General features: G+C 42.7%; 1 protein-coding gene across 1 annotated transcript in view; it reads right to left on the bottom strand.

The window, feature by feature from the left end:
* Nucleotides 1-913: 913 nt before the first annotated feature.
* Nucleotides 914-17,872, bottom strand: part of LOC112224188 (vesicle transport through interaction with t-SNAREs homolog 1A) — a gene marked incomplete at its 3' end in the record, with an annotated part of 61,407 nt that continues 44,448 nt past the window's right edge. The window contains 2 exon segments of the mRNA XM_024387592.2: nt 914-998; nt 16,234-16,254. Of these exon segments, the coding sequence (XP_024243360.2) occupies nt 914-998; nt 16,234-16,254 (106 nt within the window).

The following is a 17,872-nucleotide window of genomic DNA, read 5'->3' on the forward strand; positions in this document are numbered from 1 at the left end:
AACTGAAATACGTGACTGAATGGAATCAAAATAGGGTCTGCCACAGAGTTCGACACGGGGAAAACAAGAATAATATAAGACTCAGAGATCATCAGAGAATCATATGAAACAACATTTTTAAGCAGAGAATGCAGATTGTATTTATGAATTTGTGAGTTCTACTTACTGAACATCAAAAGGCAGTGGTCTGTGCACCCCTTTCTCAACGTGAATGATTAAATCTGTCGATGTCACACGCGCGCCATTCCTCCATTATAGTGTAAATGAACAAAACTTTTTCAAAACTACTGCGGAAGCCACAGAAAGCCAGTTGATACTTCAAGAATGAGCTTTGATATCTCTCTAAGGAATACACTGTGACTCAATAATGTTGTGACTGTCAGGAGGAGAAAAACGAATAACTGGTTTAATCTATTTCAAATCCAAATGAGATAATTTCTCCATATTTAAAGATTTAAAAAAAACTAATCTTGGTAATGAGGAAAACACATGACTTTCTGTTTGAGATGGCCATATATTCAGTGATGTTTATTGTGCTTTGTTTGGGTCTCTAAATTAAGAACTAGTGGAGGAAACGCTGATGTTGTTTATTTCAGTAGACCCCTGTCTTTTTGGCGCTATAAAAACAACAACTCACACACACACACACACACACACACACACACACACACACACACACGCAGATGCAGGGGAGAAGAGCGTGTGTTTTCCCAGGAGCCAAACGAGGAGCAGCGGCGCCTGCTCTGTCGCCCGTACACCTCTCTCCCCTTGCTTGCCTTTGATGTGCTCCTGAAAATGTCACCAGTCGTCAAGGAGTTTTTTCCTCTCTCTCTCTATCCACCTCACGTACGAGCGAGACAATTTGCTGTCGCTCACTCACACCCCCCCCCTTCCTTCCAAACAGAATGCATACCGGTTTCCACTGCTATCTGGTAGCCAGCTTCCAGCCTCCGAGATGACCTTTCCAGCTTCTCTGTGTTGTCCAACAGATGTGCTCTCTAAAACAAATTGGAGAAAAACCGAGACAGAAAAATTATGATTGAGAGGGCTGGGAAGCGTTTCAGAGAAACATCTTAACACTGCCATCAAAACACAGACCACCACTACGACCACAACAGCAATGGCCAGTTCCAATATTCTTCATTAACAAACACTTTTGTTTAGCCGGTGAAATATCGGTAACATGCATGTTGAGTTCGGGGGGCATATCGCACAGTTGTTACTGCAAAAAGAAAGAAAACTATAAGTACAATAAAGTATCTATTCTTATTCAATATTAAAATAAGAATCACCAGAAGGTTCTTCTCTTTTTTATTTTTTTTCCCCCCTCCTCGTCTTGTTCAGTCTACTGCAAGTAATTACTTCACATTTAGCGCAGAGGGCAAAGTTGATGGAGGGAGGAAGAGCTAATTGAGATGTAATAAATTATCATTTGCAGCTTTCAAGTAAAAAGAAAAAAAAAAAAAACCTGTCAAGGCGATGGCTCTGGAATTAAGGAGGAAAGCCTCATTAAAGTGGAAATCAAACACATTTACTCTCCTAATGTATTTGGTTATGGAACATAAGAAAGATATTGCTTTCTCGAAATTTCTACTGGTGTGGCAAATGGATGATGACAGACCAAGTAGACCACTTCAGGAGGTGACCATAGGACCATATCATGCCAATCAATTTGGAAGTGTGTTACGTAAAAGAGTGAGTACTGAAATGCAACATTAGCCTAACATAATTACAGAAGGCTGAATAAACAGAAAGCACCAAAACAAATAGCAAAATACACAACACACACGAGCGACATGTACCATGCAATCATATAAACAAGGACAAGTGACAATTACATCCTAAACAAATGGACACCGAGATATATTGACAATAATGGATTATAGGCACTCTTAAACGGCATGTGCAAACATAACATGTTTAACAGACCTATACCGGTGCTGACCAGTTAGTATTAGCCACTTCCTATACTAGATTATCCTTGTATAGACTAAGAGCAATCCTTACAACCACGAGTTCCAGTTCCAGAATACATCTTCACAACAGCATATCAAGCCTTGTACACAGAGGGCACTGTATGTATGTTGACATACTCAGAGGTATCAACAACTGACAAGGCTGCCCATTGAAACGATGTACAGCTGTTCTAAAAGGGGTATTCAAGGTACTTTGTGTTTCTTAAATAAGCAAGTGATTGATTGGATCATTTTTCAAAGACAGAGGTGTTTTCTTTATCTAGACACTGGTAGGAGTTGTAATAGAATATTACATTTGGCATCAACAACGTCAGTGAATGACATGGCCAACATCCACCCCGAGCCCTTCTCTTCTGAAAGACAGGTCGTTCCGTTTGATTTCAATCCCTGTTTTGACCGCACCCTTTTCCATTTGAACAAAACGTTCCATACATATTGGCCCCTGTTAGAAGTGGTTGAGTAGTGAGTCATAAACAACAACAAAAAATTTGATTTGAAAATACAAAATGCAACATTTAAATAAAAATCCCAGTCTGTAAATATGCCCGTGTAGTTTCACAAACATATACCATGATCAAAAAGCATACGAGTCATCGTTAACAAAAAACAAATTATGTTTAGCAAATACATTTGTTGGATTTTAGAAATTTGTGACGCCACGGATTACATTTATGACCTGCATTTTATGTACACTGAACGAAAATATAAATGCAACATGTAAAGTGTTGGTCCAATGTTCCATGATTTGAAATAAAAGATCACAGACATTTTCCATACGCACAAAAAGCTGTCTCTCGAATTGTGTGCACAAATTTGTTTCTGTCCATGTTAGTGAGCCTTTCTCATTTGCCAAGATAATCCATCTACTTGACAGGTGTGACATATCAAGAAGCTGATTAAACAGCATGATCATTACACAGGTGCACCTCATGCTGGGGACAATAAAATGCGCAGTTTTGTTGCATAACACAATACCACAGATGTCTCACGTTTTGAGGGAGTGCAATTGGCATGCTGACTGCAGGAATGTCCACCACAGATGTTGTCAGATAATTGAATGCTCATTTCTCTACCATAAGCCGCCTCCAACGTTGTTTTAGAGAATTTGGAGGCCAACCGGCCTTACAACAGCAGACCACGTGTATGACGTCGTGGTTTGCGGATGTCAACGTTGTGAACACATTGCGCCATGGTGGCGATGGGGTTATGGTATGGGCAGGCAGGCAGGCTACAGACAATGAGGACAATTGCATTTTATCAATGGAAATTTGAATGCAGAGAGATACTGTGATGAGATCCTGAGGCCCATTGTTGTGCCATTCATCCGTCTCCATCACCTCATGCTTCAGCATGATAATGCATGGCCCCATGTTGCAAGGATCTGTACACAATTTCTGTAGGCTGAAAATGTCCCACTTCTTCCATGGCCTGCATGGCAGACATGTCACCCATTGAGCACGTTTGGAATGCTGTGGATTGACGTGTACGACAGCTTGTTCCAGTTCCCAACAATATCCAGCAACTTCACACAGCCATTGAAGATAAGTGGGGCAACATTACATAGGCAACAAATCAACAGCCTGATCAACTCTCTGCGAATGAGACGTGTCACGCTGCATGAGGCAAATGGTGGTCACACCAGACACAGACTGGTTTTCTGATCCACGCCCTTACATTTTCTTTGTGACCAACAGATGCATATTTGGGTTCCCAGTCATGTGAAATCCATAGATTAGGACTTTATTTATTTCAATTGACAGATTTCCTTAAATGAACTGTAACTCAGTAAAATCTTTGAAGTTGTTGCATTTATATTTTTGTTCAGTATATTTACATTTGTGAGTTGCCCCAAGTATTTGTGAGTTGCATTTTATGGATCAGTTTGTGCATATTAATGAAACAGCATCAAGATTAGGAGATCTTCAGTTCTCTTAAAAATATAATAAAAACAAATAAATCACATACTTACTTTTAGAAATGCATCCATTTGGTATCCTAGCTTCCTTTACTTATTTTCTTTCCTAATTTCCTTTACTTGATACATTTCCTTCCTTTCCTCTCCTTTGTTTCCTAACTCTCTTTCCTCCCATCTTAGCTTCTTTCCTCATTTCGTGGCTCACTTTCCTTCTCTAGCGTTTTACCATTCTCCCTTTCCCTCTTATTCTATAATTTCCTAGCTTCCCCCATTTCCTTTCCTTGTTTCCTTTCCTAGCCCCATTTATTTTCCGCCTTTCATAGATTCCTTTCCTCATTTGCTAGGAAAGGGAGTTAGGAAAAGAGGAAAGGAAATGGTGCTAGGAAAGCTAAGGAGAGGAGGAAAGGAAGGAAAGGGAGAAAGGAAATAGGCTAAGAAAGGAGACAAGAGAAAAAGGAGGTGAGGAAAGGGTGCTAGGGAAGGAAAGGGAGCAAGGAAAGGAAAGAAAGATAGGATTTAAACAAAAACATTTTTTAAGATAATTGAAGATCTCCAAATCTGGTTGCCAGATCATTAACCTGCACAAATTGACCATAAAACACAACTCACAAATGTAAAGAAAGACATAAATGTGTAAAATGCTGGTCACAAATGTAATCAATCCGTGGAGTCACAAATGTTTTCACATTCACAAAAACCTATTTAACCACTGTTGTGTTCGCAAAGCTAGAAATATATTTTGTAAAATGAGCCGCGTTAATATACATGTAATTGTCTTGCATTTATTTGCTAATCACCACATTCAATGTCATTGTATTATTACATTATAAATGGCCCTAACAAGCCATTCAGATAGATATGCGGAAAAGTCACAGTCAAGGGTTGTGCCATCTTTTATAATAACCTGAACTCAATTATACATCTAGGCCTACATATAGGTAATTTGCCTTCGGATTCTCCAGTCTTTCAGTAGTCATGTCTTTACTGAACCTACATGTGTGTGACGTTTTAAACCCTTTTAACACGAGTTATGTTATGCAAGCCCAACAAGGCTACCATAGACGCACCATAGATCCACCACTCAGATGAATGGTAACTCTCTCTGTAAGGGGTTTTCACCCGTTTTGAAAGAGGGAGAGGAGCGCTGGAATCTCTAGTTCTAGTTAACCTGTCAAAAATGTGTACCAGCTAATCACTCCAAGGAAATAAAATGGATAAAATAAGACGACATCCCACTTTTCAAACTTTGACAATCAGAGGGATGGGAACAGAGAAGAGAAAAAATGCCTCCATTTTTGATTTACCCGTCTTCCCCTTGCTGGTTGACAGATGTCATTTAAAACTGCAGAAATACTTTTAATAGTTAAAGGGAGGGAGGGGCGGAGGATGTTGGTGGGAGAGAGTGAGGTGGAGAGGAGGGAGAGAGAGAAGGGGGCTGGCGGGTGGTGGGTGGCTGGGTGTGCAGAGTGACGGTGGTGTGCGGATGCGCGCCGTGCGGGGAGAGAGAAGGGAGTCAGCTCGGCTTAATGAGCCCCTATGGATCAGCGGAGATGGAGGGGACGTATTGACATGCAACGCTTAAGCTAATACACCTAGACCATGGCTGTGCCTGTGTGCCTCGGAGCACAAGGAAGCCGGGGATACTGACAGAGGAGCTCACTCCCCCGTTCTTCAAAGAGCTCAAGTGATTAGTATGTTATCATTACCATTCGAAACGTGATTTTCCTATTCCCTCTCGGCAAAGGTGACACGTCTCGGGGAGACGGCCAGCAGACTTGCTGCGGTGAAAAGCCACTTCAAAGCATTTCCCTGAATTTCTTTCTCCCGCTATCTCTCTCTCCCTCGTTCTGTCTACTTTTCGGTGGGGGGTTATTCGGGGATGTGCTGGTGGTAGCGGTTGTGGGGTGGGGTGAGGGTCATTAGAATAATGCGCTCAGCCAGGTTTGACGCTGACGTAACCTGAAGGAAGGGTTGAGAGTGCAGCCCAGCCGGCACAGATCCAGTAACGACACGCATCACCGGTCATATAACGACTTCATCCAGAGAAATAAACCAACCAACAGGAAAGTAACCAAAAGTATGTGGACACCTGCTAGTCGAACACCTCAATCCAAAATCACAGGCATTAATATGGCGTGGGTCCCACCTTCGCTGCTATAAGGGAAGGCTTTCCACTAGATGTTGGAACACTGCTGCAGGGACTTGCTTCCATTCAGCCACAAGAGCATTTATGAGGTCTGGCACTGATGTTATGCCCGGCTTGGTGTTCCAATGTGCTGGGGTTGAGGTCAGGGCTCCGTGCAGGCCAGTCAAGTTCTTCCACACACCGATCTCAACAAACGATTTCTGTATGGACTTCGCTTTGTGCACGGGGGCATTGTCATGCTGACACAGGAAAGGGTCTTTCCCCACAAAGTTGGAAGGACAGAATCGTCTAGAATGTCATTGAATGCTGTAGCATTAAGACTTTGCTTCACTGAGCCTCCCGAGTGGCGCACTGTATTCCAGTGCTAGAGGCGTTACTACAGACCCGGGTTCATTCCCGGGCTGTGCCACGACTTCCGTGGCCGGGAGTCCCATAGGAGGGCGCACAATTGGCCCAGCATCGTCCAGGTTAGGGGAGGGTTTGGCCGGTGGGGCTTTACTTGGCTCATCGCGCCCTAGTGACTCCTTGTGGCAGGCTGGGGGCCTGCAGGCTGACTCCGGTCACCAGTTGAGCGGCTGGCTTCCGGGTTAGGCTGACAGGTGTTAAGGAGCGTAGTTAGGCGGGTCATGTTTCGGAGGAAGCATGACTCCACCTTTGCCTCTCCTGAGCCTGTTGGGGAGTTGCAGCGATGAGACAAGATCAGAAAAAGGGGGGTATAATACAAACAAAAAAATTCCTTTACTGGAACGAAGAGGCCTAACCCATGAAAATCAGCCCCAGACCATTATTCCACCACCAGACTTTACAGTTGACACTACGCATTTGGCAGGTACTGTAGCGTTCTCATTGCATCCGCCAAACCCAGAATTGTCCGTTGGACTGCCAGATATGAAGCATCACTCCAGAGAACGCATTTCCACTGCTCCAGAGTCCAATGGCAGCAAGATTTACACCACTCCAGCCGACACTTGGCATTGTGCATGGTGATCTTAAGCTCCTGACGAACAGTTCTTGTGCTGAAGTTGCTTCCACATCAGCACTGGCGGTCCCGTTCTGTGAGCTTGTGTGGCCTACCACTTTGCAGTTGAGCCGTTGTTGCACCAAGACATTTCCACTTCATAGTAACAGCACTGACAGTTGACACGGGGCAGCTCTAGCCGGTCAGAAATTTGACCAACTGACTTGTTGAAAAGGTGGCATCCTATGACGGTGCTACGTTGAAAGCCACTGAGCTTTTCAGTAAGGCCATTCTACTGCCAATGTTTGTCCTTGGAGATTGCATGGTTCTGTGCTCGATGTTATACACCTGTCAGCAACGGGTGTGGCTGAAATAGCCAAATCTACTAATTTGAAGGGATGTCCACATACTTTTGAATATATAGCAAACTATGCGGCAAACTAGGGTGGTCCTCGTACACGAAACAGGTATCAACTGCATTTGTAGGTATGAGTACTAAACAAGTCCCAAATCCATAACCTAATACCTACATTAGAAAACAACATAAACCACAACAAAACATTATTTTTTTTTTTTTACCTGTACAACAATCTCTCTACTTATGCAATGGGACAAGAGGACGGACTAAGGGCAGAATTTCTCCCTTCAGAAATGTGATTGTGCATTTCCCTAAGCCACCCAGTCAGTGTCAGAATCTTCCCTGCTACTCATTTAAATAAAGTGCCAAGTTGCTGGCCACTCCTGGTGAGCTACAACAGACAATATCAAGCCTTTACCCATGTGGCTTTGACAGAGGAGCCGAGTCACCAAAACATCACAAGAATAAACACACAAACACGTGCACTCATACACGCAGACACACATAGGGATGCATATATACAGGCGCATACACATTGACCTATAAATAAATACCTTCCATATACCGTACCTCCTAAAGAAATAATGGCCTGTTATCGAAATAATTGTTCTTCTCATGCAGCTAAACATCAAATGATTTAAAAACAGTCCATGATAAATATTGTGCGTCTGCGAGTGCATTGGTGCGCGCCCCTTCCCCATTTCCGCATATGCCTTTTTATCTGACACCTACATTTGAAACAAAGACCTTCTTAGGAACTATAAAAATTGGATTTGTTTTTGTTGTCCCCCCCGTTGGAGAACTGCACTTCAGTTGTACGTTATTAACAGACAGCCCCAGAACAATGCAGCTGCAGCTCAAAAGAATGTCTTCCTTCCATTTTCTGCTGCCTTTTATTAAATATCAAACACCAGCAGTTACTATCACCATTTTCCAAAGTTCAGATGATTCCTTATTATTTCAATAAGGGGGGGAGAGTCGAAGTGAATACTGATGACAGCTGTGATTCAGACTGACTGTGTGATCTTCTCTGCGGTTTGTTTGGGACTTGTAAGACGAGGAATTACAAGTGTCAAACAGCTGTGAATATGGGTGCTAAATATTTAAACATGTTTTCCAGCTGGGGAAAAAGTATAGTTTTTAAAAGGGGGCTTAAGTGTGTATAAGCTGCGCCAGCCTTTGATTCAAAAGCAGGAAGAACGGGAGGGAAAAGGAGTAGACAGAAGGGTTGTGACGGTGAAGAGGGCGCGAATCAAACCAAATGAAATAGCAGTGCGTTCCAAAGGGGAAGAACAGGTGAGGTAACGAAAGGTGTCTCCTGACCGGGGGCAACTGGGAAAAGCACTGTGTGGAAAAGCACTGTGTCAAGGTGGAGGGAAGGGGAAACAAAAGCAAATGAAAAGAAGTCTGGAGAGAACAGTAGTGAGGGTTCTAAATTATGAATGGACGTGAATGGATGCTTTGATAGAAATTGTATGAAATACAACAAAAACATTCACAAATGCTAAGAATCCTGCATATGCACATTCACAGACACCCTTAAAACACAAGCACACACAAGCTCAGACAACATCCTCTCCCTCAATGATAGCAAGACAAAGGAGCTGTTAGTGGACTACAGGAAACGGAGTTCCCATTCACATTGATGGGACTGTAGTGGAGTGGGTTGAGAGCTTCAAGTTCCTCGGTGTCCACATCACTAAGGATCTATTGTGGTCCACACACACCAACACAGTCATGAAGAGGGCATGACAACACCTCTTCCCCCTCAGGAGGCTGAAAAGATTTGGCATGGGTCCTCAGATCCTCAAAAAGTTCTACAGCTGCACCATTGAGAGCATCGTGACTTGCTGCATCACCGCATGGTATGGCATCTGCTTGGCATCCGAACGCAAGGCACTACAGAGGGTAGCGCATATGGCCCAGTAAATCACTGGGGGCGAGCTCCCTGCCATCCAGGACATTTATACCAGGCGGTGTCAGAGGAAGGCCCCTAAAGATAATCAAAGACTCCAAGTTATAGACTGTTCCCTGCTACCGCATGGTAAGCAGTACCGATGCACCAAGTCTGGAACCAACAGGGCCCTGAAGAGCTTTTACCCCCCAAGCCATAATACTAAATAGTTAACTAAATAGGTACCCGGACAACCAGCATAGACCCTTTTTGCACCCTTTTTTAAAAAGTTTGTGTGCTTTCACATAAGCTGCTGCTACTGTTTATCATCTATCCTGTTGCCTAGTCACTTTGTTCCTAGATATTTGTACATATCTGTATCTACCTCAATTACCTCGTACCCCTGCACTTCGACTCAGTACTAGTAACCTGTGTATATAGCCCAGATTTTGTTACTCATTGTGTATTTATTATTACTTTTCTACTTTTTCTAAAATGTTCTCTCTCTCTGCATTGTCGGGAAGGACCAGTAAGTAAGCATTTCACTGTTTGTCTACCCCAGTTGTTTACCAAGCATGTGACGAATACATTTGATTTGCCTAAAGGGATGCTCCAAAAGATTTGCTTAAGCATGGCCAATTCATCTTCATAAGTATTTTTTTTTTTTATCACAACAAAGCAACAATGGATAGCAATAGATATTCCTGTGGACAATTAGGAATGTGTCTTGTTCTTGTTTCTGAATGACAATTGAAAAGGGGAATCTGGTCGGCTAAACAGAACGAGCGATGATCATTTTACTCTAGCAAGTTCACACAGACCTACACTGAGTGTACAAAACATTAAAAACACCTGCTCTTTTAAGGAATGATTTGTTAACCTTGAGACATGGATTGTGCATTTGTTCTATTCAGAGGGTGAATGGGCAAGACAAAAAATGTGTCTTTGAGCGGGGTATGGTAGTGGGTGCCAGGCACACAGGTTTGACTGTGTCAAGAACTGCAACGCTGCTGGGTTTTTTCACACTCAACAGTTTCCTGTGTGTATCAAGAATGGTCCACCGCCCAAAAGGACATCCAGACAACTTGACACAACCGTGGGGAAGCATTGGGGTCAACATGGGCCAGCATCCCTGTGGAAGCATTGGGGTCAACATGGGCCAGCATCCCTGTGGAAGCATTGGGGTCAACATGGGCCAGCATCCCTGTGGAACGCATGACACATTGTAGAGTCCATGCCCTGACGAATTGAGGCTGTTCTGAGGGCAAAAGGGAGGTGCAACTCAATATTAGGAAGGCGTTTCTAATGTTTTGTACACGCAGTGTATATCGCTAATAAACCTACATCAGAAGAAACAACTGCCGTTTGCGGTCTGTTTGACTATAAATGGTGAATGCAACGTTTGAGTGTACCAAACTGAACTCCAATTGGGTTATATATTACATCTCATGTCAGCCCATGTGGTCTTTCACCAGCTATCAAGCAGCCCATGGCCACCAACCATGCTCACACCCAGCCAGTGTTCATTTGGGTTCAAACCAGAAGGGACAAATCAATCCCATCTACTGTCAGTCTCATCATATAAAACCAAGCACTCTGCCTATTCAACGGTATCCTATAAGAAACATATTGAACGGCGGAGTACCAATGGTGGGGGGCGGCATCAAGGGGTCCTGCCGACGGTGCTAGATTGTTGAGCGAGGATTGCAGATAGGAGATCCTCTCTATGATCACATTACAGTGAGAAAGCTTCCACAGGCCACATGTTACACAAAACCACAATACAAAGTCAAAGATATGTACTGTGCAGGCCAACATAAACACAAAAGCTGGTGGATTGAAAACTCTTGAGGCAAGATCATTTTGAGCCTTCAAAGACATTTCAACAAATCAAAATCAAACCAAATTGTATTCGTCAGATGCTCAGTCAACAACAGGTGAGGACTAACAGTGAAATGCTTACTTACGGGACCCTCCCACCAAAAACAGAGAGAAAAATAGAAAAATAATAACAGTAGGAATAAATACTCAATGAGTAACGATAACCTTGGCTATATACATGGGGCACCAGTACCGAGTCGATGTGCAGGGGTACGAGGTAGACATGTACATATAGGTAGGGATAAAGTGACTAGGCAACAGGATAGATAATAAACAGTAACAGCAGCATATGTGATGAGTCAAAGGGGAGTGCAAAAAGGGTAAATGCAGATAGTTAAATAGTTAACCAATTAGCTACCCGGACTATTTAGCAGTTTTATGGATTGAGGGTAGAAGCTGTTTAGGGTTCTGTTGGTTCCAGACTTGGTGCATCAGTACCGCTTGCCGTGCGGTAGAAGAGAGAAAAGTATATGACTTGGGTGGCTGGAGTCTAGCGCCTTGCGGGCAGATGCCAAGCAGTTGCCGTACCAAGCGGTGATGCAGCCAGTCAAGATGATCTCATTGGTGTAGCTGGAGAACTTTTGAAAGATCTGAGGGCCCCTGCTGAATATTTTCAGCCTCCTGAAGGGGAAGCGGCATTGTCGTGCCCTCTTTAGGACTGTATTCGTCTTGTGTGGACCATGATAATTCCCTTAGTGAGGTGGACACCGAGGAACATGAAGCTCCCGGCCTGCTCCACTACAGTCCCGTCGATGTGGATGGGGGGCGTGCTTGGCCCTGCATTTTGTGTCGTCCACGATCTTTGACCTCCTCCCTGTAGGCCATTTCATCCTCGTCAAAGTCTCATTAGATGCAGTATTGTTATATGAACGTCTCTTTCCTTTAATGAAGTGATCAAATAAGCCAGAAAAAAGCCCCCATCCAGAATGTAGTCATTGATTGCATTGAAATATCGTAAAGAAGGTATCTAACTAATATCTTAATTATACTGATAACCGGGGGTGAAAGTAGATTTAAAAGACAGTGATATCTACACTCATCGGGGACATGGCCGACACTGTCCACTGGTACCAGTAAGATAACTTAATTGAGCGAACAGTAGCCTAAGAATTTTGATAACTTTAAAGACATATTGGAGTCTTTTCCTTTGTAATCTCAATACAGCAATAGCCATTTGCATTCCAAACAGTTTTCCCACAATTGTATTTTTAAATATTGCAATATGCCTGGCTGGGTTTCTGCCTTTCACTGACAGTCGCAATTTAACAATCTATTTGGTATTTGCGGTGCGTGCTGCCCAAATTGCGGGCCCTCCCGACCGTAGGTTACACCATTTAAAACAATCCACAGCTTTTTCTTTTTAAGAAGCTAATGATCCTCTTTGGCAAAATCATGCTTTCTGGTGTAGTAGCCTATTTTTAATGTTTTGTATTTATTTCTGTATAGACAGGAGTAAGCTAATTAGGCTATATCATTATGGCCCCTAGAGATGATCATAGAGATGCTGCCTATGCCTTTTAATGTGGCATAAACACAACCAGTCATGTTTTCATCCGATTGTCAAACAATCACTTAACAAAGGCGCTCCTGTAGGCTACCCGTGCACATTTGTTCACTCACAAAATAATTTCAGCACCCGAACACCAACAGTGCACTGTGCACCCGCAATTTGATGAATGAAAGATACATCAGTTACAAAACACCTAAAATACCAGTCAAAAGTTTGGACACCTACTCATTCAAGGGTTTTTCTTTATTTGTACTATTTTCAACATTGTATAATAATAGTGAAGACATCAAAACTATGAAATAACACATACGGAATCATGTAGAAACCAAAACAATGACTTAAAGAAATCAAAATATAATTTAAATTCTTCAAAGTAGCCACCCTTTGCCTTGATGACAGCTTTGCACACTATTGGCATTCTCTCAACCAGCTTCTCCTGGAATGCTTTTCCAAAAGTTTTTAAGAAGTTCTCACATATGCTGAGCACTTGTTGGCTGCTTTTCCTTCACTCTGCAGTCCAAATCATCCCAAACCTTCTCAATTGGGTTGAGGTCAGGTGATTGTGGAGGCCAGGTCATCCAATGTAGCACTCCATCACTCTACTTCTTGGTCAAATAGCCCTTACACAGCCTGAAGGTGTGTTGGGTCATTGTCCTGTTGAAAAACAAATGATAGTCCCACTAAGCGCAAACCAGATGGGATGGCATGTCACTGCAGAATGCTGTGATAACCATTATGGCTAAGTATGCCTTGAAATCTAAATAAATCATCAACAGTGTCACTAGCAATGCACCCCCACACCTCCTCCATGCTTTACGGTGGGAACCACAAATGTGGAGATCATCCATTTACTTACTCTGCATCTCACAAAGACACAGCGATTGGAACCAAAAATATAAAAAATTGGGCTCATCAGACCGATTTCCACTTGGCCAAAGCAAGTCTCTTCTTCTTATTGGTGTATTTCAGTAGTGGTTTCTTTATAGCAATTCGACCATGAAGGTTTGATTCACACAGTCTCCTCTGAACAGTTGATGTTGAGATGTGTCTGTTACCTGAACTCTGTGCAGCATTTATTTGGTCTGCAATTTCTGAGGCTGGTAACTCTAATGAACATATCCTCTGCAGCAGAGTCAACTCTGGGTCTTCTTTTCCTGTGGCGTTCCTCATGAGAGTCTGTTTCATAGCGCTTGATGGTTTTGCGACTGCACTTGAAGAAACTTTAAAAGTTCTTGAAATTTTCTGTAATGACTTACCTTCATGTCTTTAAGTAATGATTGACTATTCTTTCTCTTTGCTTATTTGAGCTGTTCTTGCCATAATATGGACTTCGTATTTTACCAAATAGGGCTATCTTCTGTATACCACCCATACCTTGTCACAACACAACTGATTGTCTCAAACGCATTAAGAAGGAAAGAAATTCCACAATTTACCAAGGCACACCTGTTAAATGAAATTCATTCCAGGTGGCTACCTCATGAAGCTGGTTGAGAGAATGCCAAGAGTATGCAAAGCAGTCACCAAGGAAAAGTGTGGCTACTTTGAAGAATCTCAAATATAAAATATAAACTCAGCAAAAAAAGAAACGTCCCTTTTTCAGGACCCGGTCGTTAAGACACTAAAAGCTTACAGACGGTAGGCAATTAAGGTCACAGTTATGAAAACTTAGGACACTAAAGAGGCCTTGATACTGACTCTGAAAAACACCAAATGAAAGATGCCCAGGGTCCCTGCTCATCTGCATGAACGTGCCTTAGGCATGCTGCAAGGAGGCATGAGGATTGCAGATGTGGCCAGGGCAATAAATTGCAATGTCCATACTGTGAGACGCCTAAGACAGCGCTACAGGGAGACATGACGGACAGCTGATCGTCCTCGCAGTGGCAGACCACGTGTAACAACACCTGCACAGGATTGGTACATCTGAACATCACACCTGTGGGACAGGTACAGAATGGCAACAACTGCCCTAGTTACACCAGGAACGCACAATCCCTCCATCAGTGCTCAGACTGTCAGCAATAGGCTGAGAGAGGCTGGACTGAGGGGCTTGTAGGCCTATTGTAAGGCAGGTAGGTCCTCACCAGACATCACCGGCAACAACGTCGCCTATGGGCACAAACCCACCATCGCTGTACCAGACAGGACTGGCAAAAAGTGCTCTTCACTGACGAGTCACGGTTTTGTCTCACCAGTGGTGATGGTCGGATTCGCGTTTATCGTTGTAGGAATGAGCGTTACACCGAGGCCTGTACTCTGGAGCGGGATCAATTTGGAGATGGAGGGTCCGTCATGGTCTGGGGAGGTGTGTCACAGCATCATCGGACTGAGAATGTTGTCATTGCAGGAAATCTCAACACTGTGAGTTACAGGGAAGACATCCTCCTCCCTCATGTGGTACCCTTCCTGCAGGCTCATCCTGACATGACCCTCCAGCATGACACTGCCAACAGCCATACTGCTCGTTCTGTGTGTGATTTCCTGCATGACAGGAATGTCTGTTCTGCCATGGCCAGCGAAGAGCCCGGATCTTAATCCCATTGAGCACGTCTGGGACCTGTTGGATCGGAGGGTGAGGGCTAGGGCCATTCCCGCCAGAAATGTCCGGGAAATTGCAGGTGCCTTGGTAGAAGAGTGGGGTAACATCTCACATCAAGAATGGGCAAATCTGGTGCAGTCTATGAGGAGGAGATGCACTGCAGTACTAAATGCAGCAGGTGGCCACACCAGATACTGACTGTTACTTTTGATTTTAACCCCCCCTTTGTTCAGGGACACATTATTCCATTTCTGTTAGTCACATGTCTGTGGAACTTGTTCAGTTTATGTCTCAGTTGTTGAATCTTGTTATGTTCATACAAATATTTACATATGTTAAGTTTGCTGAAAATAAACGCAGTTGACAGTGGGAGGACGTTTCATTTTTTTGCTGAGTTTATTTCAATTTGTTTAACACTTTTTTGGTTACTACATGATTCCATGTGTTATTTCATAGTTGATGTCTTCATTTTTCATGTGGCATGTTGTACAAATTGTGAAAGGCTCACATTTCACCGTACCAGCGTACCCCCACTCTTTGTTTTACAGGGACGCCGTACCAGACCGTACCGCCTTACTTTCACCCCTTCTGATAACTGACCACACCACCTCCTTCATTGCTATAACAAATACAAAACCACAACAAATGGCATTACGACTACACATGACTATACAAGACTTACAGTTAGTTCTAAATGAAAGTAACAAGGGCAAAATACGGAATCCACTAATTAGGCATGATACTGAACAACCATGATTGCCGAGCATAAAGATGTTGATGGTTTTCTGATAAAACAGGGTTGCCCCCTGTAGCACTGTCTTGAAGTGTACTTTATGCCAGCCTTTTCCTCATGCTTGTTTTGAAAAGAGTGTGCTATCAGAAAAAACTATCTTCCTTTACAGATTTTTACAGAAAATGGATTTCATTGAATTCATCCCCATAAAGGCTCATAAGAGCCTCACCAATAGCCTTGGCCTTATGGCTGCAGAGATGAGGGCACAGACATTCAGACGGAAAGGAATCTAAAAACAGGAAAGGCAGAGAGGCACTCACCTCTTCACTTAACTTCATCAACTGCCACGCGAAAGCAAAGAGAGAGAGAGAGAGAGAGAGAGAGAGAAAAAGAGGGAGTGAGAGAAAGATCAAAAAGAAAAGACATGTCAGGAAGCAGATCAGTCATGTGGCTGGGTTCCCGAATTAACCTTGACGATTTATACGTTTGCACGTTTAGCATTTAGAAATCACAGACAAACACATTAAACGAAGCTAAACACGAGACTCGTGCAGACCTTTTTTGAACAAACAAAGATCAAGTTCCCGCGCTGTCATACGAGACAAAAGAGAGGGAATGGATTGCTTGACTCGCGGTGTCTAAACTAGCACCATCAAGGAAGTCACATCACAACACTTGATGTGTCAAAAAGGGAGAAGAAAATAGATCCCACTCTGTACAGTAGGAAAATACAGTTTGGATACAGTATGCATAGAAGCTTGATAGAGGGAATATCTCTATTTTATATATCCCGGTGCAAAATAGCAACAAAAAAAAAAAGACATGCCTTTTTTTTTTTAAATGTATAGATTGTGAAATGTAGAGCCAATCCATTGTTTCCAATGTGTCCATCATTGGTGACACATTGTCAATATTTCATGTTCCTTATGTATTGCAATACAGATGCCTGCTGTGTATACATAAAGGCAGAGACTATTATTAGGACAACTGGGAGTTGTGTTTGATGAAAAGAGAGTCAAATTCAAGCAGAGGAAAATAGAAAACATCCCCATATCCTACTGTTGTTACCTTATCTTTAATAGAGACACAGACATTGGAGGAGAGCAACGGTTCAATTCGAGCTTAATCAAGCTTAAATCACTATTACAAAAGGATGCTTCTGCCACAACCTGTTCTTTTTGTAGGGGAAAGACATGGAGAACACAACATCATTTAGTACAGGAGGGGAAAGACAGGTTTCTTAATTTGTCATCCGTTGCAGGTGATTTTTTTTTTTTAAATCTCCATTTCTTGAACGAGATTAAAAGGTTAGCAGATCTGAAGGGAGGCTCAGGGCCACTATTACTCTCCTCTAATCTCACTTTGTATGTGGTGGTCATTTTGAATTTTGCTAGTTTGAAATCATTTGCTATCAGAAAAGAGGCAGGAGGACTTGGATCATAAATTATACAACGGGATTGTCGAGAAGAAAGAAGAGGCTCAGTGGTGGGATTGATGTTAAACTATTGGTTGTCGTGGCCACGGTCGTCAGGAACGACAGGCTAGGCTCCTCCACGCTTAAGCATTTTCTGAAAGGTGCTCGCGCCGAAGAGTTAAAGACGCAGCCACCCAGTCGGTAAAAATGTATGAGCAATTTAAGCACAATTATGTCGGTGTAACTGTAATGTTACATTCTACTCTGATGGATGTCTAATAGGATTTGAGAGAGCGAGAGAAAATATACACAGCCATATCTGGAGTGGCTCCATCAGTATTATTGTCTCTGTTCAATAATAACAATATATATATAACAATATATATATATATATATATATATTTTTTTAGCTAATATATGGCTATATACAATTGTAGAAAACCATTCTTAAAAAAAGTCAATTTATTTTAAATATACAGAATATCACAGTTCTTACCACCTTAATTCAAAGTAAAATGTCCAATTGTTGTTTAAATACTTGTGTG

This window comes from Oncorhynchus tshawytscha, linkage group LG25 (assembly GCF_018296145.1).
Source record: "Oncorhynchus tshawytscha isolate Ot180627B linkage group LG25, Otsh_v2.0, whole genome shotgun sequence".
NCBI lineage: Eukaryota > Metazoa > Chordata > Actinopteri > Salmoniformes > Salmonidae > Oncorhynchus > Oncorhynchus tshawytscha.